The following is a 23,852-nucleotide window of genomic DNA, read 5'->3' on the forward strand; positions in this document are numbered from 1 at the left end:
TACAATTTAAGAAACAGTATTTAATTAAAAAAAACAAGTACCAAATGCCTCTGGAAGTGAACATCAATTTGCCAACATTGTTTTTGCTACACAATTTTAAAAGAGTTTCAAGTCTTGTTTTACAAGCACCCTATAGTAATTTCATATTCTGTCTTCCACTGATCTTAAAAAGACTGCTACAAGCTGAAATATCAGCAAAAATGTTTTGCAATTTTGTAAAAGTCTGTTTCACAAAATTCAGAGTCAAGAGATAACGATTTTCTGTTTGTTAACATATTCTAGCTGAAGTTTGTAATTTACTCAATGGAAATTAAGAGCTATGAAGTGAAATTTCTCCAGTACCACAAATCTAGGTTTTCATACAGATTACATGTGGTATGCACAGAGCAAAGCCACTCTTATTTAAGGCCAAAAAGAGGAAAGCACACTGTTCAGAATGCAGACTTCCTTTTGCACTGGTTCTTATGGTCCCAGATATGCCCCAAGAGCTCCACCCTTAGAGAGCTGAAGAAAAAGACATTTTGGAAGACTGGTCCCTTGGGCACTCAGCTTCAAGGTCAGAATACAAAATTTATTTTGAAACAGCTACCATGTTGATATAAATACTTTATCTAATATTCCATACACAAAGTTATTAAATTATCAGGAATTATCAGGAAAAACTGACTGTTCTCTAAACATGCTTTGTAATTGTATGCAAAAAATATGAAATGGCTGTTTTCCACAGTTTATGCCCAAAGTGTAAAAATAGTTAGGTTAACTTATAACCTAAACTTCAAGAAATTGAGTTAAGAAATGTATGATGACACTACTATCATATTACCATCACTGACATTCTGAATCTTCTTTGTAAGATACGAAACCAAACTATTTACAAGAACTGTTTCTTTTCTCAGCCCCTTCAGCAAAGTAAAATGTAGCACCAAAAAGCTCCAGCAAATGATCTGATCTTTCTTTAGTCTCCCCTTCCTCATTTTTTGCGATACTCAGAGCACTACTTTCAAATCTGCTTCAGCTACTCAGGTTTGCATTTCTAACACAGCCACAGTATGTTTTACTTCTAACAACAGACATATATCTAACTTTGAGACACTTCATTCTGCCACACACAGTAGTGAACAGTTACTCAGATCTAAAAGTCGTATTTTGTACTAATATTGCATACAAAATGCAGATAAAAACATGAACTGAAAAATTATTTTAGGAAGGGAAATAAAATTCTTTGGTGAGCATTGAGACAATACATGGAATCTGTTTCTTTGCATTAAAATCTTGTCGAGTTGAACAGGACTCATACTCTGCCACTCTGCGATTTACACGAGTTAAAATCTGCATGAGTTCAAGTTTCCTTGCATGTTCCTTCAGCATTTTACACAGTGACTGAATAAACCAAGAGCCTTCAGCTGAATTCCTCCAGGAGTAATAGCCTGTGGAAGAGAGCAATGTCAAAGTGATCAGATGGAGCAGCCTTTGATACAGGACAGGTCAGCAATTAGGGGAACAATGCATTGTTTCCAATAGCAATCAGTGTTTTAAAATAAAAACTCAAAACCACCAATCAGCAACATTTAGATTTTATAATTTCCACAAATTCCAACTCAAAATTTTTTTCTAATCCCGTCATCTTCTATAACCTAAGAAAACCTTAAGTATGAAGAAAATCAAAAGGCAGGAAAACTATCTTCTGCTGCAGCAAGCTTAGTCATTAATAACTATTTTTCATGGAGTACATGAATACAAAGGAGAGGTGACAGTACAGATGGAAAATGGGTTTCAGTGTCACTAGCTTCAGGAATATGTGCAGAATTAAAGACTGAACCTACTTCTACTAAGTGGAAATGTAAAGCACTTATGAAGGGCTCTGCCACTACCAATTTTGCTTAAGGATGCAATGCAAACACAGTTGGATAGACAAATAATATGATGGTGTTTATCATCCACTTCTGCATATCTGATTGTTTGGTTCTCTGAGAATATCTTTTCGTCTTGCTGTACATTATTTGCACAACTCCAATTAACTAAATTTCCAGCAGATGAACGTTTGAGGGTTTGCTAGTGAGAAGGATATACTCAGGGTTTGGTAGGGGTTTTGTAGGAACTGAGAATAGCCTCAGAACCACCTCAAAAAGAAATCAAATCAAGGTAAAAAATGTGATTGAGGGAAGTAAATACACATTTCCATGAAAGATTGTATTAGGTCTAGCTGAGCATTTTCCCACAGCAGCCCTCAGTGCTGTGCTTTGCATTGGTAGCTGGAAAGGTGTTGGTAACACCCAAGTGCTTCGGCCACTGCCGAGCAGCGCTGCCTCTCCAACACTCCCCCTGCCAAGGGGCTGGGAGGGGGCAAGATCCTGTGAAGGGACACAGCTAGGACAGCTGACCCAAACTGACCAAAGGGACATTCCATACAAGTGAAGTCACCCACTGACTAGGTCCAACTCCAAACTTTAATTTGTAGCGTGAGTGCAGGCAGACATGGACAGTCTCTCACCTGGAGCTGTAGAATAGGCATACAGGAAGTCTGCTTCTACAGGTATTTTCTGACACACTGTTTCTTCTGATCCACTGTCTGTCTGGATACCAGAATCTAGTTCTGTCCCTCTACAAGCCTATTTGGTGGAAGGAAGAATGGAAAATAATATTAAAATTAAAAAATAAAGGCAGTGATCATTATGAAAATACTGATACTTTGTGTTTTAAAAATAATAATATATCATGATTGAAAACCCGCAAAAATAAGAAGACTTCATAAGTCACATTTCCATTAGACAGACTCAGAAGAAAAGCAGTAACATTTATTTAAATCAGCTACATAGCTTGGGTAAGACATATTCATTCAAAAGTGCACTCAGAAACTCATTAAATATTGCCTAAGATTTCATTTAATACATAGAATTAGTGCAATAGCAGCTATTATAAATACTGCCTACCTAACAGGGAAAATTGTGCCACTTTAGATCTGAAGAGAATGTTACTTTGAGAGCAACTGCATTCAAATCCTTTAGAAAGGATTAACTTTTTGCACTAATAATTAGTGGGAAATGGTATTTTTTTTTTTTTTAACTATCTGGCTGATTTGATGATCATTGTTCAGCTGTACATCACCTGAATGAAGAAGAGCTTGGGTTTTCCTGCTAAACTTCTGCATCTGTCACCCCTGAAAAGGCTTGTTAGTGCTTTCAGTTCAAGAGGCCCATCTGTACCATAGATCAATCCTTCGTCGCCATGGCTTAGCAACACACAAACAAAACTGCTTCGCTTGCTGTGATCTTCTTCAGAAACTTGAAAGCAAAAAGAGAATTATCTTAACTTCCCATATTCCCTAAAAATTTTGAACATGTGATCCTTCCTATGTCACAGAAGAACTAATTCACATGTTTAGAAACCTGCAGTTTTCACTTCTGAACAGAAGCTGCCTGCCTACTTTACTTCAGGAGGTTAGGCACAGGACACCCCAAATTAAGGGCCAACCCTACCCATTGCAAGACATGGTCACACAGCTAGGTCAGGAATACTGTAAGGAGACAAAAAAGGTATTCCCACAGTGTCTCAAAGTCTGAATGGCACACCTCATTCATGCAGTAATGGCCAGTCTTGTGATCTGGGATTGGACTGCCAGAACATCCTGAGTTTTGGGTAAGAATGGAGAAGTCCTACCTCTCTTTCCACTTGGGGATGCCTCGACTACTTGGATTATATGGGAACTAAATGTAGCATGACAGTTGCTGCTGCTCCTGCAGGGACCTAGGCACTAGCAGTACACTTTTCTCTTGCTCACTTTTTACCTGTGGTGAGGTCTAGAAAGATTTTTGAATCCTCTTAATTTTGTACTTACAGTTATTTAAGCTTGATATAAAGTGTTTGTAGATTTATACTTTTTTTCCCCCTCCATCTTGTGGTATTCAAATAGCACAGAATTTAAATTCTCCAATGTCTTTTGTTGCCTGACATTGTGGGAAATGTACTTGAGGACCAAGATGATTTTTTCAAATTTATGAAAAGACAAACAAGGTTTTAAAAAAATGATCCAAAAGAAACTATGAGTGGTAACTCAGAAAGATGTAAGAGTTTGTAGATGAAAAATGAAAACAGTCCTTAAATCTGAAGTCTTACTGTTTAGTGCTTACCAAACCACTAAATTTCTGTTCTGGAATAAATTAACTGTTTCAACTTTACTCAAGTGATGTACACTGAGGCATCTCTACAATTTATGGACAAGCACTGCATTTAGAAGAGTCACATTTTCAGCTACTGTCAACAGACCAGCTGCAACAATACTAATAAATTAACCATACCTGGGAACATTTTCTGGCATAAACCCTTTCATTAAAAAAAACAAACAAAAAAAACCAACAAAAACCAAGACCAGGATTGCTGCAGGCTAACTGCTGTTGGGAATAATCACTGGAATACTTTTACTGTCTGAGTGTGACCTGGAACAGTCTGGAAGAGCACTAGTGGGTATGAGTCACAGTCATGGCAGAGAACTTCCATGACTTGACTAGAATGGCCTGTGTTCCAGGGCTACTGATACCTCCAGGCACCATTTAATGTAAGGGTCTAAATGTAGCCAAGTCCAAACAAAGCAGGACTAACACAGTAGTATAAAGCTCTCACTTGAGAGAAGGGTGTTTTGTTTCACAAGATAAACAACATGTGAGTTGTTTAACCAAAAGAAAATTCAGTCCATGCACCTGCAGTTCTGGTCCCTCAATCAGAACCCCTCTTTGGGCCACACCACTGATCATTTAGCACAGAACCCCTCTACCCAATCTAGCAGTTTTCTTTGCAACTCACAGAGCTTCAGTGATCCCAGGGTCAGAATACAAATCAGTCTGCATTTAAGTTTCAGCCTTTTTTCCAGCCTTCTTTAGAAGATGAGAAAGGATATGGAGACAACAGTCATGACACAAAACATGAAGAGACAGCAAAGATGAATAAACATAGAAACTGTGATGTACATGTCATCCTTAGCAATAAATCACCAGAAGGTGTGAAACATCTAAAAGAACCCAGAAAAAAGTGAGGGCTAGAGATGTATTTGGAAACAATGGTTGACCTAATGCACACACTGAACATGCAATAACTTACCGTTTTTCAACAGCTTAAAAATGTCCCCACATGAAAGATCATTGTTGATCTTTATTTTATATCCCAGCTTCATAAAAACTTCTCTGACACTTGCAGCATCTGCATCTGTCCCTGAACGAGGTAGCATCCCTATACATAAGGGAAATGTGTTATTTTTTTATATTATATAGATGGCATGGCCTGATTGAGCCAAATTCTCTTCTCGGTTATACCTGTATCTGTCTGAAATATTCCATTATTCCAGATTCACTCTAACAGAGAAAACATTGCACTGTTACATGTGCACACCATCTCCCACCCTCTGCACCTGTATTGTAGATTTATCTATATCTTATTTTTACATCTAGTTATCTATTTAAGGACATAAGAAAAATTCCATTTGCAAAATAGAAATCATGACTAAAAGGTAAGACAGACTTGTACTGCTGATCAATTTTCCTCCTCCTTACTGCTATACCCTAATGTGGTCCCTCTATGGATATTTGGAAGAATGGACTGAAATGAATCACACCCATGACTTAATTTTAGAGTGCAATCAGAACTGGTCTGCATATTTAATTTTGAAGAGTAACACACTAGTTTATCTAAATTAAGGAAAAAAGTCAAAAACTTGAAAGCGGTACCAGTATGTCTGTGGAAGTTCTTATTATTTATTATTATACATTCCCCCATCTCTGGATAATCCATTCTGTAACTGTAGTCTGGCAGAATTCCAGAGTCCATAGACTTGCTAGCAGGTAGGTTCTTTCTGTATACAAACCAGACAAAATTTAGGTGTTAATTTCTGATCTCTTTTTTCAAAATAATGACAATAATAGGCTATTCTAGCAAGCCCAATGAAAGTGTTAAGGTTGCATTTGTAGTAACCTTCTGTGGAACTTGGAACAAGCTTAAAATTAAAAGAATCAAGGAAGAACTGTGTTTAAAATTATAATGCCTCTGCACAGGAGAATACGAAAACTTAGTTTAAGGATGCCAATTACTGTATCAACAAAAAATCAGTTGGGTTTTTTTACTATCATCTTTTGAAATCTATGTACCTGGAGGAAAGGTTAGCTCCGAGAAAGCAAATCTATTCTGAATTCTAACCGAAAGTCATTATCATTGAATTTTCACAAGAAAGCATTCAAAACCTAAAAAGATATGGCAAATGTGCGTTCCTTTTCTGCTTAAGCAATAGCCACCAGCATGATGGCTATTGGGGAGACTTTGGGGAGATAGCTAACACAATAGCTGAGAGCCATAAGTCTTCTCCAACATCTAAGGGCTAGCTGAGCATGCACCATCCCAAAATACAGCTCATATGCAAGTATGACTGTAAGTCACTTATCTTACTCCGCATGCAGCAGGCTGCCCACCAGGATCTCCTCTCCAGAAGGGATACCTCTGTAGGTTTCTCCTTGAGGCTGAGAGATACCTCACCACAACAGCTTCTAGATAAGTAATTGATAGCATGCTAAAGCTGCAAATCTTAGCTACATGATATAAAGGATTGATTGTGCACATATAATCCTTTAGAAGTAAACCGTTGACCAAGTCCAGGACCAAGTCTTAATCCAGCTGCACCCAGACTTCACTCTGAGAAGGAGTTTAAAAGTCCTTTGTCCTTTCTGAACATAAGATCTCAACAGGAGGGTCTCTCCAACAGTTTTATCTGACCCTGTCCTCTATATTGTAAATAATCAAGTGTACCTTGCCATGGAATCTTGTTAAACCACGGCTGTACCTACTACTGAAGGTTGTTAAATCACTGTTTTATATCAATAAACCCACTGCTACTTCTTCTCTCTTACAAGTGAAGTGCATCCATTCCATCCACGACAAAGGACCAAGACTCTACATGCAGCTGTAATTCTGCACACCAATTAATGAGCACAACAACCCCCGCACCACTCATGACTCTGCAACAGCTGTCAATTTTACTCAGTCCACAGATGCTGAAGCTGGTATGAATTTTCTCACTTAAGCACACGTGTAGTGTAAGTTGTTACAACACTGGGGCCTGCAATCATACTATATTTTACAAATAAAAGGTCCATAATGCTCTTAAAACCTAATTTTTCACTGAAATATTAAAAAGAGTCAAATTAAGTTCCTAGAGCATAATCTGATGACAGTGCTAGATCAGTGTAACAACTAGCTGGCAGGACTGAGTTTCCTCCCTTCCACTCCCTAAGCTCCTCTTGCACTCCTGCTTCCACACACACAACTCTACAGCAGGTCAGCTCAAGCAGCTGAGCTGTCTTCTACAGGCTCAGGTCAGCTCTAGGAGCACTGCATAGAAAGATGTGAACGTTTATCCTAGGGTGAGACATGGATGTCTCTTCTTGAGAAGAGCTAAGCACTTGATAGTACTGTTAAGCTAAGCCTAGCTGCACCTTAAAGTGTTTTGCTTTTTAGTTCCTTGTACATTCATGCAGCCTGCTCTGTCCCACACTGTATATTTTCAAAGTCAGTACAACTCTAAGAGTTGTTTATGATTATTACAATTTACAATAATCAAAACTTTTCCATTTAGCATAATTTCTTTTATGGCTCTTACTTTCCATTACAGCACAAGATTCCTCAAGACTTAAATTGAGGACTTAAACCAAAAGCACTTGACTTACCCTTTAAAACTTGGAATAGATTTTGCATCTGCCAGATCTTCCCCCAGATGTGGTCCATCTCCTATGTCTGTCATCATTGCTTTCAATTATCAGCTTGAAAATGCAAGAAAATAGAAGCATTATGACAGTTCAAGAATAACTTTAGCCTAAGATATTAGTAGGCAAAAAAAAAAAAAGGCATTTCTGAGTAATCCCTACACATTTCATATTTGAAAGAAGAACATGAAATGTTTTTCTAAAAGTACTGTGAGAAAAAGTCTGCAGATCCCTGTGACCAAATCATTGAAAACACCTACAAAAAGCAAGATAAGACACAAAAATTGATAACAATCTTTAAAATATTGCAAGGTCCCCACATGCATCAGAAATTGAGAACCAAAATCAAGCAATACAAGATATTAGATATGTGCAAAGACTAACATAGATTAGAAATTGGATCATAATAGTTTGAGAAATGAGTCATTTCTCTACATTCCATTTCAAATGAAAACATCACTGCATCCCATTTCAACTGGTGTATGTGAAGGCAAATACAATAGTAATAAAATAAAACCACAACAATGTAACTTTAAACAGTTGATGAAATGAACACTATGCTGTGGGCTATTTACTTTTATGAGAGCACAGGACAATAAATTATAATGGGTACCAAATCAGAAATCAATTTATAATCATCAAACCTCCCCCATGGTTACTTAGTGCATACTCATGGAACATACTGCCAAAAGTTACCTTAAACTCAAGTTTCAGAAAACAATTATGCATCATAAGACAAAGTAATAAATGCTTAGAAGTGCTGAGACCTCAAGAAACAAACAAGGCATTACAAGGCAAGAATTTTACAAAAACTTACTTTAGCAGATACATTTATGGTAAATAAGAAGGTGTAAGTAACCAGAGCAAGTAGCAAGATTTGCTGGACAGATATGATGAAGATTCTTATTCAAGGCTTAGGTTCTTTAGGGCAAACTATATTTGCCATCTTACATCACGATATTATATTAAGTCTCAACTTCATATCTATACTCTTGTTAGTATAACACAAACACCCATTTTCGTGGCAATGATTACTGATGCATCAGAAGCACTAATTTGGTTATATATAGCCTTCTTTCTTAACTTGTTTCTAGGAAGACATTACATTTTTAGTGGCTTCAAAAGATCTTCAACGTTACTCTGAATACTATTTCAGAGCACTGATGTAATTAAATCTTCTTCTTCACCAAATTATTCCACACTTGCAACTGTATTATGTAATGCAGCAAACAGGAAATTTCCTGAAAATACATTTTCGTAAAGTAGTAAATAAGCTTGGTATTTTAGAAATAAAATGTTTAAAATACATTCTATCATTATGTTTTAGAAATTTACTTTAAAGACAGTATAATGGGGCAAGAACTAAATCTACAATGCTGAACTTGACTGCCTAGCACCTTGATCTGGATTCATTCATCCTAACTTCAAAGTCTAATTCAGTAAAAGTACCCTATGGGAAGAAAAAGGCAAGCAGCTCCAAAGGGCAATTCAAATGCCTATGACCTGTGGCATGACAGTGATCCAACCCTGTGCTCTATGGCAGGGAACATCAGCATTGCCAGAAAGTCTAGTCTACAGTGACAACTGGTGTGTGCACCCAGCTCTAACTGAAGCGCAGAGCTTCTGGTCCCCAGGAACTGGAAAGGATGGCTTTCATTGACAAGAATGCTGTAAGTTCTCCTGCTCCAGCACAGCCCAGTTTCCAGGAGTTTCTGACTTTTTCAACCATCCCTACTGCAATCATCCTTGGCTTTGGTTCTCAGCTCTCCTGAGCTCTCAGCCTGAGCAAAATTTGTAGGAAAACATCCAAGGAGACCAACCCGCCGTTCTGATGCAACTCATACTGCTCTTTCTCCTGGAGAAGAACTTTGTGCAAGAGCACAACCCAAACCCTTCAATGTGGCTGGGATTAATAAGAGAGACAGGGAAATGGTTTACTTCCTTCATTTGTTCTTTGTCTGACAACAGTAATAAACAGCCACACCATATAAAAAAAGCACAGCATCATGTGCCAACTCTATTATCAAAACCAGCTAGCAGGTGTACTGGGAGCAGTGTAGCTGTGTCAGCACAGAAATCAACTTCTGCTAAAATCCCCGGTGTTTATCCCAGCTGTTTGGCACTATGAAGTTCTGCAGCGCCAGGGCTGAAGTACATGAAGGAGAGAGTGTAAACTAGTAAATATGTACCTCCATGACCTGTGGCCAGCTCCCAACAGCTACTTGGAGAAAGTCTCAGACAAAGTACAAGGAAAGCTAACACTCTGGCCAACAGATGAACCCCTGGAATCATGAGGGAGGGTAAGTGGCTCATTAGGCTGCCTTGGGCTCACATCAGGTGTGCTCCAACCAAATTGCTGAACAGCAGCAGACTTAACTAAACAAACTGCAGACCCAACTGGCTGTGAGCACTGAATGCTTCTTACAACATAAATGTTCAAGGAGGATGCAAACACTAAGAGAGATCTTCAACATTTAAGCGACCTTAAATTAAGACTTATCTCCTTGACCCTTCTGCAACCTTACAATGTAAAGCTCTAAAACTGCTGTCCTTGATCCAGCACCAAAGAAACAATGAAATTGGAAGAAACCTGCAATTACAACAAACTATAGTACTTTCTTCCTGAAAAATGTAAAGCACAACTTGTAATACCATATCATAAAAATATTTCTTACTAAGGCCTCTGCAGGCCTAGTTCACAGCCTACAGTTTCAATTGTTTAATGAAGTGTTAGAGCTTACTGCACTCTACTTCATCACAATTGGATCTTGTCTGAGAGACTTTGCAGAAGTAATACGGATTGTCTAGAAAAACTGGTTATAACACGTTAACTATTTGAAATTTGCATGCTTGATCTTCAGAACAGAATCTGTAACTCACTTTTAATATCCATCAATTCCTGAGCACCCTCAGGCACCAAGTCACCTGCACTTCTTTAAAGAACAAAAGACACCCACAAAGAGATCTCTCTTTTGTTGCTAGGCACTCAAATGGGCGTTTGAACCAGCAGGGTATTTTGTGCTCTAAAGCACCGATCAGGGTAACAGCAATGCTCTGCGGAGGATGATGCTGATTCTAACAGGCTACTGAGAATTGCCTCATCTGACTTTAGGTAATGCAGTGATGCCATGCATTTCCCTGTGGAGGATGATCTCATCCTGGTGGGGGGAGGTGCGGGGGGAAGAAATCACGACAGTGCTTTAAAAATGTATTTTATTCTGCTCTTTGATATTATTTTCTCTGAAAGCTTAGGTAAGACAAGCTTTCAACTATAAGGAAATACAAAAAAGTCCATGAAAAGAGCAACATAATTTTTATAATCTAGCAAAACATATTCTGCAGATTTTAGCAAGCTTATTTTATAATACTTTATCTGAAAAAATACAATTAAAAAAAAAAAGAGACAGAGACAACAAATATAAAGATGACACTACAATGATCTTTACATATACTAAGTAGTAAGAAATAAAGTGGCTTGAAAAGGTCCAAAGCTATGCTCTGCAAGCCACCAGAAAATGACCAACGTCTCTCTGTACACCAATAGGAGCAAAAATATTTTTTCCCCTACATAAATGCAGTCGTTCCAATGCTTTTCTTTTGACGGGAAAATAAATAAAACAACATTTTACTCCATTCCAGCCTGGATTCACTTATTCTACCTAGACCTAATGAAAATAAGTTCACAGCATCATGTGTCACCACTGCCATAAGAACCACCAGGTTCCTTTTTAAAGCAATATTTATTTGAAATGACAACCAACAAGACAAACAAATGGTATAGTGATAAAAATAATACCAAAGCTTCTCAGACAGGGGAGAAAGCAAATAACTAGTCTTTAGTTACCAACTGGATCCTGAAATATGCAAACCACAGAAGACAACACATGTTCAGTATATATCTGCTGCTACAAAGCAAAGACTGTAGCACTACTAAAACATATGTTCAAAACTGACATCAGTATTGTAAAACATCTCTTTCAAGATTAGAAAAGGGCAGTACTCCATCTCACATGACTGCAAGAGAAAATGTCAAGCATTCAAAGAAGGTATTTTTTGTACACAAACATATACACGACATAACATGATACTAATGCAAACATGCAAACTAAAAATTTTCCACTCTACAATGTATAATGCTAAACAATAATTATCTGACTAATAATGTAAGGAAAATATAGAAGCTGACAATATGAAACAACATTTGAAAGATACCATTAAATTTTCTGTGCGACACTATCCCCCTACTAAACACTGCTACCACTGAGGGAAGCAGGCCCATACATGTGACAGCTCTTCACATTACTTCTGGTCTTGATGTAGTTGTTGGAAAGCCCTGACACTGAGTCAGCATTCTGATCTTCCAAAAGCAAACAGACTTTTAGGTACTCAGCATGAAGCTGTAAAATCAGCTGAAATGACTCCGAGTGTAGATGGGACCCTTGCTTATTAATTCACCTGTACCTGTTAACCCCATCACCACCGCTATAAGCAACAGCCATATCTAGTTCCTTAATACCAAGGACACGATGTGTTAGTTTGAAACCTACCACCTGACAAGCAGATATCTAAAGGAGGGAACTATGAGTTAGAGGGTAAAAGACTACAGATGGCCAGCTCTATCCTTCAGCCCAGCAGGAAAGAAACAGGACACAATACACCTCGGGCAGCGCCTTTTACATGCTCTCAAAAGTTAGTCACAAGTGGCTGCCAGGACCACAAGCATGGTTTTCGTCGGTACAGACGAGGTTTAACACGCTTTGTTTTGGAAGATCCAAATACAGATTCTGACCCCGTATTTCCGGTTAGTTAATGGTCTGCCAAGGGGATACCAGAGAGCAGCTTAGACTTAAAGCGCCTTTCCCCCCCACCCCCCGCCCCGTTTCGGCAGCTTCTCCACAAAAACAGGCTGAAAGGGACCAAACTAGCTACCTTAAGCTTCTGGAAGACTAATACCTGAGGCTCCGCGCTCTGCCCCCGGGCAGGGGGAAGCGGCGGGCTCTGGGATGGCACCGCGGGCTCTTCCTCCCGCCTGGCCCGCGGGTCATCCGCCCGCACCACCGACCGACCGAGCGCCGGGCCTGCGTGGCCGAGCCCCGCAGGCAGCCGGGGCAGGGGCGCTCTCAGCCGGGCCCGCCCTGCGCGAAACGCGGCTTCCCTCCTGCTCCCCGCAGCCGACATCCTCCGGGAGAGATGCGGCCGGCCAGACGGACCTGGAGAGCCACAGCCTCGTCCAAACCCCCCCACCCCCGGCTTTGTTCGGCCCCGCCGCTGCGGCGCCCGCATCCCGGCGCGCCCGCATCCCCGCCCCGCCACCACCCACCGGCGCCACCACCCACCAGCTCCACCAGCACCGGCTCCGCCGCCTGCTTGCTCCAACCTTGCTTGACTATGCGCTGCTCGGCGCGGAAAAAGCCCGTCGCTGCCCAGCCCGCCGGCGCCCCGCTGGCTCCTCCCCGCGCAGGGCGGGCAGCCCGGGCGGACAGCCCCCCCTCCAATGGCGGCCGTCAGCGGGCACTGGCGGTGAGTTTGGGACGGCGGGAGTGGCGTCGGCGGCGCGGGGAGGTGTGCGAGGGCAGCCTGAGGAGGCACGGGGTGGTTGCTCTGCTCTGCTCTGCTCTGCTCTGCTCTGCTCTGCTCTCCCGGCGGGGCTCTCCGGGACGGGCCCCACGGGGGGACGCTGAGCCACCGCGCCCTGCGGGCTCTGAGGGCTGAGCCAGGTACGGCTGCCCTTGTAGCTCTTGGGTGTGAATGGTGTAACCCAAACCTTATCAGGTTTGCTCTGTTGTTTGAGTTCCTGTGCCTGCTGAAACAAATGTGCTGTTCTGGTACGTTTATACTATGTTGGTGTGGCCTCATATTAAATTCTGTGTGCAGCTTTGGGCACTACAATGTAAGAAGGATATAAAGCTATTAGAGAGTGTCCAAAGGAGGGCAAGGAAGATGGTGAAGGGCCTTGAGGGGAAGCTGCTTGAGGCGCAGCTGAGGTCACTTGGTCTGTTGAGCCTGAAAAAGAGGAGACTGAGGGGAGACCTCGTTGTCTTCACGAGGAGGTCTTCAACATCCTCGTGAGGGGAAGAGGAGGGGCAGGCACTGATCTCTGTGGTGACCAGTGACAGGACCTGAGGGAATGGCCTGAAGCTGTGTCAGGGGAGGTTCAGGTTGGATATTAGGAAAAGGCTCTTCCCCCAGAGGATGGTTGGGCACTGAACAGGCTCCCCAGGGAAGTGGTCGCAACATCAAGCCTGACAGAGCTCAAGAAGCATTTGGACAACGTTCTCAGGTACACATTGTGACTCTTGGAGATGGTCATGCGTGGGGCTAGGAGTTGGATTAGATGATCTTTTCAACTCAGAATATTCTGTGATTCTGACAGAATGGTGGTTTGTAAAGGAAATGGCCAGCTAGAGTAATCTGTGGGGACAATTACTAAATGAGCAGCCCCCCTCCAGACCTCAGTGAGCAAGATCCCCTTGGGTGAGCTGGCCTGTACCACGGCAGGACCTTCCCTTCAGGCAGAGTTCTCGCCTACCTGCATGGTGAATGTCCCTGGCTGCCCACAGACCTGCCTTGCACAATAGCACTCTGATGCTGAGGGGTAATTTTGGCTTCCTCATCAACTTTCAGGTCAGTTGGTTTCATATTTGTACATCAACCTTCAGTAGCAGAAGTCAGATAACATTGGAAGCTATATATTCCAGCTTCTCATAACAGGTACTAACCTACTTTTTGAGGTCTTATCACCAGGTCAGATATACTGAATTTTGCACTTGCAATCTTAATTTGAGGAACAGATTGCACACTGGAATAGATTGTCCAGAGAGGTTGTGGAGCCTCCCCCACTGCAGATACTCAGGAACTGACTGGACACAATCCTGTGCCATGTGCTCTAGGATGACCCTGCTCGAGCAGGGAGGTTGGACCAGGTGACCCACTGTGGTCCCTTACAACCTCACCCATTCTATAATTGTAGAGGCCACTTCCTCTTTTTGGAGGGCAAGATGAAAATCTGTTGCTCGTTGTTGTTGAGGGAAGATGAGCAGTGTTTGTTAGTATGCCACTTGTCAGCTCAATGTAACGATAGCTAAGTTAATTTTCACTAATGTTAAGAAATTTAATCTGTTCCTCTAAGGCTGAATCAGTATCTGGGAGAAAATCTCATGGATTTATTTGTGTCAAGGACCATGAATTCTGCTATAGAATTATGTTGCATGATACACCAGCCAGGAAACAAGTGTAATGTTATTTTGAGTAGCAGTTGATTTGCATGTCTCATCTGTCAGTAGGTGTGGATAATATGTTTTGTTGTTGTCATGAGAAGTAAATGGAGAAGTAGTCTTCCATAAAATAGGGAAAATGAAATAGCAAGTTCTTTAACTCATTGCTCAGGAGACATTTTTCCAGGTTCTCCACGCTGCTGAGTCAATAACACTGAAGTCCAAACATGTTGGTGACAAAATTTCTTTCTGTCAATTCAAACAAAAATAAGTACTGCCCTTACTTCTGGTGGGACATGAGAGAGGGATATGAAGTGGGAATTTCCCAGTGAACTCAGAAGGCTGGTCTGTGAGTGTAAATTTTATGTGCTCTAAATAGATGCGTTGTGTTATAGTTCACACAGGAATTGAAGTTATCTTGAAAAGACTTGACATGTTTGACTGCTGAGAGTCTGAGTGTTTGGACTACGAGAACCATGATAGATTTCAGTTTAAAGTAAGGGTCATCAACCTTCTCCCAGGTTCAGGTACCCTCCCAGCTGTGTTTCTGCAAAAATACGGCCTGATATAACTAGAAAGTTTAATAGAGAATTATGGGGCTTCTCCTTTGCTTTCCCTTTTTAATGGTCACCTTGTGGGAAAGTGCTGATGTAGGGATGTCCTTTGCACCCAGTTAATTTACAGCCAACAGCACGAAAATGAAACTGAAAGTTTTGTTAGCACTTCTGAGAAATGCTGATTGCTGACTATAATCAAGCTTTTCATACCCAGAGAAGAAACTAAGAGCATAAAAAGGGAATGAAGAAAATGCACAGGTCAGAAGATTGACAAGGTCAATAGAGATAATGTTTGACCCCTGTTAGAGAAAAAACATTCTGTTACTTAGACATGACACAGGCACTGACTATCAAGACACGGGCAGGCTTAGAACAGTGGGCAGAAATGTATGTGTCCAAGATCTTTTACTGTCGAAAACTTGGAGAGGGAAATGAGAGAATCTAAAATTTGGGCTTTGGGGCCCCACAAGAATATTTAAATACTTAAATTCACCTTGTGGATCCAGCTTGTTAAAGGTTTGAATACCTCTGAATACACTCAGTTTCATTTTTATCTTTCGCCACAACCCAGGGGCTGTTAGGAGAACCAAGTAGTTATGCTGGGCAAAACAAGAAGATTCCCCTTCATGTTTGTTACTTCTTGCCTCTCTTCCTCTGTTTCACAGTTTCCTGGCAGTGCTTTTTACTGATTTGCAGGTGTTCCACTTGTGTGTTTATGCTTTACTACATTACTCTACAACATTTGGATTACTCTATGGAACTAGAAGCTTAAAGGTTTCAAGATAGCAAGAGTTATTGCATGGTTCTATTTCTTGAAAAGAGATAAGATTGCTATTTTAAGGTTGGGAAAAGTACATGAGCTTTTAAAGCAGATGAAAGTATTACTGATCAATAGCAAAGGTTGGCAGTGGAGAATGAGCCCTCATTTTGGATTTCAGTTCTTTTGCTTTGAGATACAGAGCTCAGAGCTAGAGTCACTGAAGTCTTAGCTCTTCTTATGAACTCAAGTATTGTACTACCATACAAATTAATTATCTCATTTGTCTCCCCAACCATAAAGCAAAGTAACAGTATTCACTCCTTACTAATGTTATGTGCCTAGACAACAGTTCATATAGTTTTTGAGGAGTGTAATACCATTCTGTAGACAAAAATAAAACTTTCTAGGCCTTCCCTTACTGTGGTTATTCTGTTGTGTTTATCTTTGATAGCATTAATATGAAGCTCTTGCACTTCCAAAACAGTGTAGAGAGATTTATTATTAAAATAAGCATCATAGCAGGGCTGGGTGTTGATTTTGGAATATTGACTACTCCCAGTTAATTAATAAATTACATTCAACAAAACCAGAATCAAAGGCAGTGATGAGTACAAGGTATATTAAAATTAAAATTGACTTTCAAACAGAAATTGATACTGATTTGACTATTTGTAATTGCTTCAGGAGAAATGAAGAGAAAATGGCAAGAAAGACTGAAGAAAGTGGAAGAACGAGCATCTCACTATGAAAGAAACCCTCTTCCTACGGTTTATAGACCAAGACTGTCCAAACCCTCTATGCCATCCTCTATTTGGAAAATATTTTCTCGACAGGCTGAAGCTTTTAATTATGTAAAAACCTGCAAAGAGGTATATTATATGTTAGGCAAATGTCTCTACTCTTTTATATACTTTCAAGATTGAACACCATTTAAAATTGCTGTGGGCAGTCTTTATCAGTTTGCAAGATCTTTTTCTTCCCAATCCTGAAACAGCAACTATTTTTTTTTTGTCTTTGTAGGTCATGTTGCCCTGGAGGTATCTTTAAGAAGTGCTAGTTCTGTTCTAACATACAAGTTCATATGTGGTGTTAGCTTCAAACAGTAGAAGTACTTTTCTGTAACATTGTAGTGATAAATTTGTTCTTCTCAAGATGAACAAGCTGTCAGGGTGGGCTGGAGAATGTGAAGGTAGTGAGGGTAGTGAGAATTGAGTAGGAAGAAAGAGGAGGAAAAAAATGAGGAAGAAAAAGAGATAAAGAAGAGGCAGAGACTAAATACAAACAATACAACTCTCCAGTGGCATCTGAGTAGCAGGTTTCAGATGATTAGAAGTGATTAGCCAAATAAATATTGTGTGAAAGGTATCCTTTGTTTTCAGTTTAATACTTTTCAAATTGATGGCTATTTTTAAAGAAAGTATTGTGTTTTTCTCCATGCTGTTTCAGGTATTTAATCCTGGCAGCCTGTTTTCCAAAATGGGTTTTCATTGGCTTGACAGTCGTTTTTTTCTGTTTTCTTCTCAAATTTCCATTCTTGGTTCTAAACAACATAATGTCTGAAGAATATTTGCCATAAAGCTTGTACTGTCCTTCATGTCCATGAGGCTGCTCCTTTCAGAACATGGTTCCTCCTGCCTTTAGATGCACTTGCCACTGATCAGAAAAAACAAGAGTTTACAGAGAAAACAGTTTACATTAATGCACAGCAAAGAAAAGCTTCAAAGTTTTACCCATGTAACTGAAATCAGAATGATGTTCTAAATTAAAACCAGATGCTATTGTGCTTGGAAAAGGATAAGAGATCTGCTTATAGTTCTCTAGTACTTACTAGCCTTTGGTTGATGCCAAGTAGGAACTGCTGAAGATTTAAACTGGTTCTTTGAATAAAACTTCAATGTTTTTATTTAAAAAGGATGTTCATGTGTTTGCTTTGGAAAAGAACACACAGAATGGACAGAGATTTTACCTTGTGACAACGTATAAAGAGCTCTGGTTTTATTACACGTGAGTATTTGAGAAGGTATCCTGTATGTTACTAAAAGATAGTGCTGTACTGGGTATCCTACCTAGTAAGAGCTGTCACTGGATAGGTATTCCGAGGAGCCAGCTTCTGCTCTGAGCAGCACAGAGCTGTAATGGTTGCCTGAGGTTTCATCTTGGCAATGGGAAAAGCCTTCATAAGGACAAAACAGTATGTTCTATAGCGGGTTTCAACTTTCTTTTGAGTAGCAGGTTGCCACTTTTTCCTGTGAATTAAGGACTCTGTCTGTTGAACTGAAATTTATTAGCAGTAGATTTGCTTTTGCTGCCAGCTTTCCTCAGGGGATTGTGCCAACATGTGACAAAACCATACTTCTCTGACTAGTCATACAGCAGTTTCAGTGGGTGTTAATGCAGATGTCTGGTACCTGATTTATGGGTTTGCATTTGCATGATGTAGTTCCAAGTATTGACAATTTGATCATGTGCTGAACTTTTCCCCCCATTTGTTTCTTTTACAATAAAACATTTGGCTATGAAGTAAAAGAAATCTGAGTCAATTTTTATACAAAAAGCCTGATTTTTTTCTCAAATTGAAAATGAGATTATTTTAAAATTTAGTTTAAAAAACTCTATGTAATCTCTTTGTTTATGCTAAAGATATATGAGTGATAACTTAAGTTCTTTTCTGTATTTTTCATAGTTCCTTGAATTCTCAACAACATTTCTGTATGTATTGTAAGACTGGGGCAGGGTGGGGGGTATGGAGAGGAGAATACTTTACAAAATTAAATTCTACGCCAGACAAATAATCTTTGTTGATATTTGATGCTGATGTTACTTACACATTTTTCAAAGCATTATAGGGCTACTATATATAGTAGCCTATATATATGTAGTATACTATATATACTACATTTTTTAATATGGGTGGTTGATTGCAGAATCAAATATGTGGGACGTTGTTTGCAACTGATAAGCATGTTTATCACACTCATAATGTTTATCATCTTTTTTCCTTAGCAAAGGTTACAAAACAAGTCTTATGCATTGCTATGAAGTAATTCCTGAAAAAGATGCTTGCAAACTTTATTTTGATTTGGAGTTTTACAAACCAGCGAATCCTGGTGCAGATGGCAAGAGTATGGTCATGAAGTTAATTGAGGTAAACTGGAGCAAAGTCATGTTGTAGATGAATTAGTTGTTAATTTAATATGAAACCAAAGTATTTACCACTTTATCTTGATTATGCTATAGTAAAATTAAAAGAATTGTAGACCCAGTGGTTATTTTTAATTAAGTAAAAATACTGTTTTAATTAAAGCAAGGGTTTAATCAAAGTGAGAGACAAAAAATATAATTGAGAGACAAAAATAAAGAATGATGGCTGTTGGACCGTTTTTATTCATGGTAGGTTTACTGACATGGTAAGTTTACTTTTGAAGATTGTTTTATGTGCTCTGCCACTTCAAAGCTGTAAAACTGAAGGAATGTTTAGGTACTCTTTAAAGGGGCATCAGTAAAAGTTCCATTCATATAAACCTCAGTTCATTCCCTTTGCCTGATGGTGCAGTCGTATATCAAGGCTTAGATGAATCCCTCCTGAAAGTTTCTTTAGATGACAGTTCATTGTAGTTTAGTTAAATTATGATGTAGAGAGCATCATGTGACTGCATCTACCAATTTGGTACCTAAACTTAAATTATCAATTTGCTAATTATCAATTGTATTAATGAGTGCAGTTTCCATTTTATTGCGAACATTTTTGGAAAATGAGCTCTCTGCAAGTGCAATATGGCATTCATATGTTTTTAGAAGAATATCTTCTGTTTTAATAAAATCTCATCGTGAGTGGATGTCTGTTTGTGAGACTTCAGTCACCTACATGTCTCTAAAGTAAGATTATTGAGGTCATTCCTTCATAAAGAACCCTTAATTGAGAGAGAATCTGAAGGCATTTATCCATTATTATCTGAAATGTAGTGATTCCTCAGGTTAAGAAGAGGACTTTGGATTTGCTGAGTGGGGGATCTGAGCTGCTAAAACCCAAAGCTTCCAGATCTTTAGGTTCTGAGTCCCAGTCCTAAATATGAGTAATCACTAGCTTGGCGTATAGAAGTTTTTTTTAGAGCTAGAGTGAAATATGTTTTCTGCTTAGTTATTGTTCATGGAGTCATACCAATGAATTAGCTAAACCATAACACTGAATTGGCTCACCACTCCTTTATATCATGACAGCCTCCATTTCCCCTCCTGGTGAGCCTGCATTACCAACATTGTCACTGTGGGTGTGAACTGCTTTGTGGTGGAAAACAACCTGCAGGGTAAAGCCACCTAACTAGACTTTGACCTGAGAAACTCAAAGTCTCCTTAGCTTATCACTGTTAGTTAGGTGTTAAGTGACTTGCATATTTAAGGAAACACAGTCTACATCAAACTTGGTTAAAATTTGATATGGGTAGTTTGAATTAAATTAATTGTATGCTCAAAATGAGGGGACAAAAAAAGACCTTGGAAAAAATGTAGAATGTGAATTTGTGTTAGGTTTTATAGATGCAACTACTAAAAATTCTGGAGTAGAATAACATAATTTATGTTTATAATTTCAGCTTGTCAGCCAAAAATTAAAAGAACTTTATGGTGTAAATTGCTCATCAAAAGATGTCTTGAACTTGGATTCCAGCACTGATGAAAAGTTTAGTCGGCACTTAATATTTCTACCCCAAAACACTGTATTTAAGGATAATACTCATGTTGGTAAGTGTGTTCTTTTCTCTTACACCTAGAAATAAAAGGTGAGGTTTTGACTTTGTACAGTGCCATCTCACATTTGACTGTTTATTTTAATGGAATTATATGTGGAAACAAATATGTATTCCCAGCAGAAATTACTGTATATTTCATTAAGCCTCATTTTTTCTCATCTTCTACTTTCTTTTCCTATAATTAGCATGTGTGTTTGCAGAAATGTAACTTTTTTTGTGCCTGTATGTTTTCTTTACAAAAATACAGGTTTCTATGAAACTGGCAAGTCTATGACTCCTTAATTTTCAGGTTAATGTCAGTCTTAACAATTAAAGCTATTGTTATTTGCTCCAAATACAGTTAATTTCTGCTCAGCACAGGGTCAAAAAGGCAGGACGAAGATGATTTCAAGCCACCTGTGCATAAACATGACAAGGAGAAAGCTGAAAGCAATTTTAATTGTTGGTGTAAGTTGGGATTTCTTGGATATGGCAACTCCAATACAGAGAATTGCCAGTTTAGGGTTGTTTTGACTCATTTGTGTGCCCCAGTAATCCTGTAATGAATTATGAGGATAATGATGATCTTGATGCTTGATATGCTGAGTCATTCTGCTGATATACAGCATGGAAAGAACAGTATTTCATATTCATTGATGTTCCCCAGGGAAGCTTCATCCAACAACTGCAGAATCATCCTTGCGAATATTCCTTCCACTTCATAGGTTTTTTTCCCCACATCTGTATTTATTCTATTCTCTTGTTTTCTCCCTAGAACTAATCTGGCCTAAAACGAATGGTTTTTATTTGTCTGTCTTTGGTTACCATCTAGCAGAGCCTGGAGGTACAACGGGAGCTGAATTACCACACTGGGAGTTTGAAAAGTCATTATAAAATACTTTTGTGAAAGTGAAAGCAATGTGTTGTTGGAGTAAGCTTTGGTCAAGCTCTTCTATCAGTAAATACACCATGAAGCTGCAAGTAAACATTTCAATCATTCAGAAAGTGAAATTAGGGAAAACAGTAGTGAGGGGGACAATCACAACCTTTTCAGAATCTTAAATCTGAGCTTGTTAATATTTAGGGTTGGTTTTTTTTAAGACGTGTAGTACAATTTCTTGCAAGGTGTTGGTTTCTCACTTACTGGCCAGAACCATTTTATACAGTGGGCAGGTTGAAAGATTTCTCTTTAAAAATCCAGAAGGGCTAAAAAGACCCTGAACTTCAACCACTTCCATCTTGGTTGTTTTGAAAAATGTTTGCACAGGAACTCGGTCAGTTCTTTCTTGACTCATAGATGACATTACTTGCTTTTGGACTCTTTTGGTTGTTTTTAAGGTAACTTTGTGAGGACCATTTTGCAGCCTGCCATAAGATTAATGGAGAGTAAGGCTGCTGTGATTTCAACAGAAGAAGCAGGGCATGTTTTCCAGTGTTCTGCAGGAGTTGGATTAGATGGTTCTCTTCCAAACCTCACAGCTGTTGAAGATGCTTCTAAAGACTGGCCAGCCATTGCTCACAAAACAGAGGATGTGGAAATGTCACACCAGGGAGAAAATTTGGATTTTTCTTTCCTAATAGTAAATGATAAAGAAGGCAACAACCAACTTTTTGTGGATCTAGGTAAATATAAGTGTTTTTAAAGCTCTCTGGGGTGCAACAAAGTTAAGAATGAGATAGATGTTCCTTAATCTTTGATTACAAAGAGTAAGAACAGTGGTGTTCTTACTGTTGTCCCTATGGTGAGACCTCAAATACATGCTGAAACTGGGATCATTACTACATTTAATTATTTTATTCTGAAGTTTAAAGTAATTCTTGCCACACAAGACTAATTTTGTTTTTCCCCTTAAGGGCTTAGTGCTCCCATTTGGATTAAAAGAGGATGGCATATATTGCATTTTTGTTATTTCAGTTGAATTAGAAGCTGCTTAATAATGGAACAAGTCTTAGAGGCATGGCTTTCTGTATTTTACATGTATGAATTGAGCTTTCTTTTCCTGTTTGGAATGGCAGCTGTTATGCTTCAGTGGTGGAATAATAGAAATTTTGGGTTGGGCATTTCATGGTCCAGCTGGGCTTAGCCTGTTCATGGTATTAGAATGTTACAAATCTCCAGGAGCACAACACTTATAGTCAAACTAGAGTTTGAAAGTTCCAGCCTTTTTCAACTCCGTATCTGTTTTTGCTGCTTCTGCCTTGTGTCAGGGAAATGAAAGTAGCTTAGCCCGCTTGTGCACAGCAGTGTGTTACACACTTCAGGACTTTACCTTGGGTTTTTTCCTCAGACTCTTCTGAAGAACCCCCATTCCTTCAAATTCTTCTCATGGAATTCAGGATCACTTTTATTGTGGGCCTCTTCAGTATGTCTGATCTACTGAAATGTAATCTCAAACTTGGCTACAGTAGGCTTCTCTGTTACTGAGTCAGAAGGATTACTTTCACTTAATGTTCAAAATTCTTTCAAGCATATTTGTGAATGGAAATTAAATAAAAACAATTTGTTACCTGTCTCACCTTTTGAGAATTTGATGTTAGTCCCCCAAAATTACCCATCCTCAATATTTATGTTATACACATTACCTCAAAATTGGAAAGCTAAAGCTAAAATTGCTGAAATACTGAATTATATCATGAGGCTGCAGTGACAGAAAGCTTTGTGATGTTCATCTTGTATGAGCTCTGTAAGTCCTTTTCTCTTCATGAAAATCAAATGCAACCTGCAAATAAAACTCACCTTCTCAATCACTTATTAGATAGATTATTCAATGTTAAGATACATGTTCATTTTTTAGTTGTTTGTTTTTGAGATTGGAAATGAGATGGGATACATGCCTCAGAAAAGCTGTGAAGCAGTCCAC

At 39.2% G+C, this 23,852-nt stretch overlaps 2 protein-coding genes across 7 annotated transcripts in view; one reads left to right on the forward strand and one right to left on the reverse strand.

Moving 5' to 3' along the window:
• CASP3 (caspase 3) lies at positions 1 to 13,168 on the reverse strand. 2 transcript variants are annotated; one of them, XM_069013860.1, is made up of 7 exons: positions 13,114 to 13,168; positions 7,701 to 7,793; positions 5,715 to 5,839; positions 5,092 to 5,220; positions 3,106 to 3,281; positions 2,492 to 2,609; positions 1 to 1,427 (listed from the first exon to the last, which is right to left on the reverse strand). In XM_069013860.1, the coding sequence occupies exons 2-7, from the start codon at positions 7,775 to 7,777 to the stop codon at positions 1,201 to 1,203; spliced, it is 852 nt and encodes a 283-aa protein (XP_068869961.1). In that variant the 5' UTR covers positions 7,778 to 7,793; positions 13,114 to 13,168; the 3' UTR covers positions 1 to 1,200. The 2 variants fall into 2 exon arrangements, with proteins under 2 accessions (XP_068869961.1, XP_068869960.1); XM_069013859.1 differs by having other exon boundaries at positions 13,073 to 13,162.
• Positions 13,100 to 23,852, forward strand: part of PRIMPOL (primase and DNA directed polymerase) — a 16,263-nt gene continuing 5,510 nt past the window's right edge. The window contains exons 1-6 of one of the 5 annotated variants that reach the window (XM_069013855.1): positions 13,100 to 13,256; positions 16,952 to 17,136; positions 18,180 to 18,271; positions 19,271 to 19,412; positions 20,857 to 21,004; positions 22,330 to 22,614. In XM_069013855.1, coding sequence (XP_068869956.1) covers positions 16,957 to 17,136; positions 18,180 to 18,271; positions 19,271 to 19,412; positions 20,857 to 21,004; positions 22,330 to 22,614 — 847 coding nt within the window. In that variant the 5' untranslated portion in view covers positions 13,100 to 13,256; positions 16,952 to 16,956. Of the gene's footprint in view, positions 13,257 to 13,373; positions 13,454 to 13,476; positions 13,562 to 15,710; positions 15,766 to 16,951; positions 17,137 to 18,179; positions 18,272 to 19,270; positions 19,413 to 20,856; positions 21,005 to 22,329; positions 22,615 to 23,852 lie in introns of those variants that run through there. The other 4 variants (XM_069013851.1, XM_069013850.1, XM_069013852.1 and 1 more) reach the window with 4 other exon arrangements.

Source organism: Aphelocoma coerulescens, chromosome 4 (genome assembly GCF_041296385.1).
Source record: "Aphelocoma coerulescens isolate FSJ_1873_10779 chromosome 4, UR_Acoe_1.0, whole genome shotgun sequence".
Lineage (NCBI taxonomy): Eukaryota > Metazoa > Chordata > Aves > Passeriformes > Corvidae > Aphelocoma > Aphelocoma coerulescens.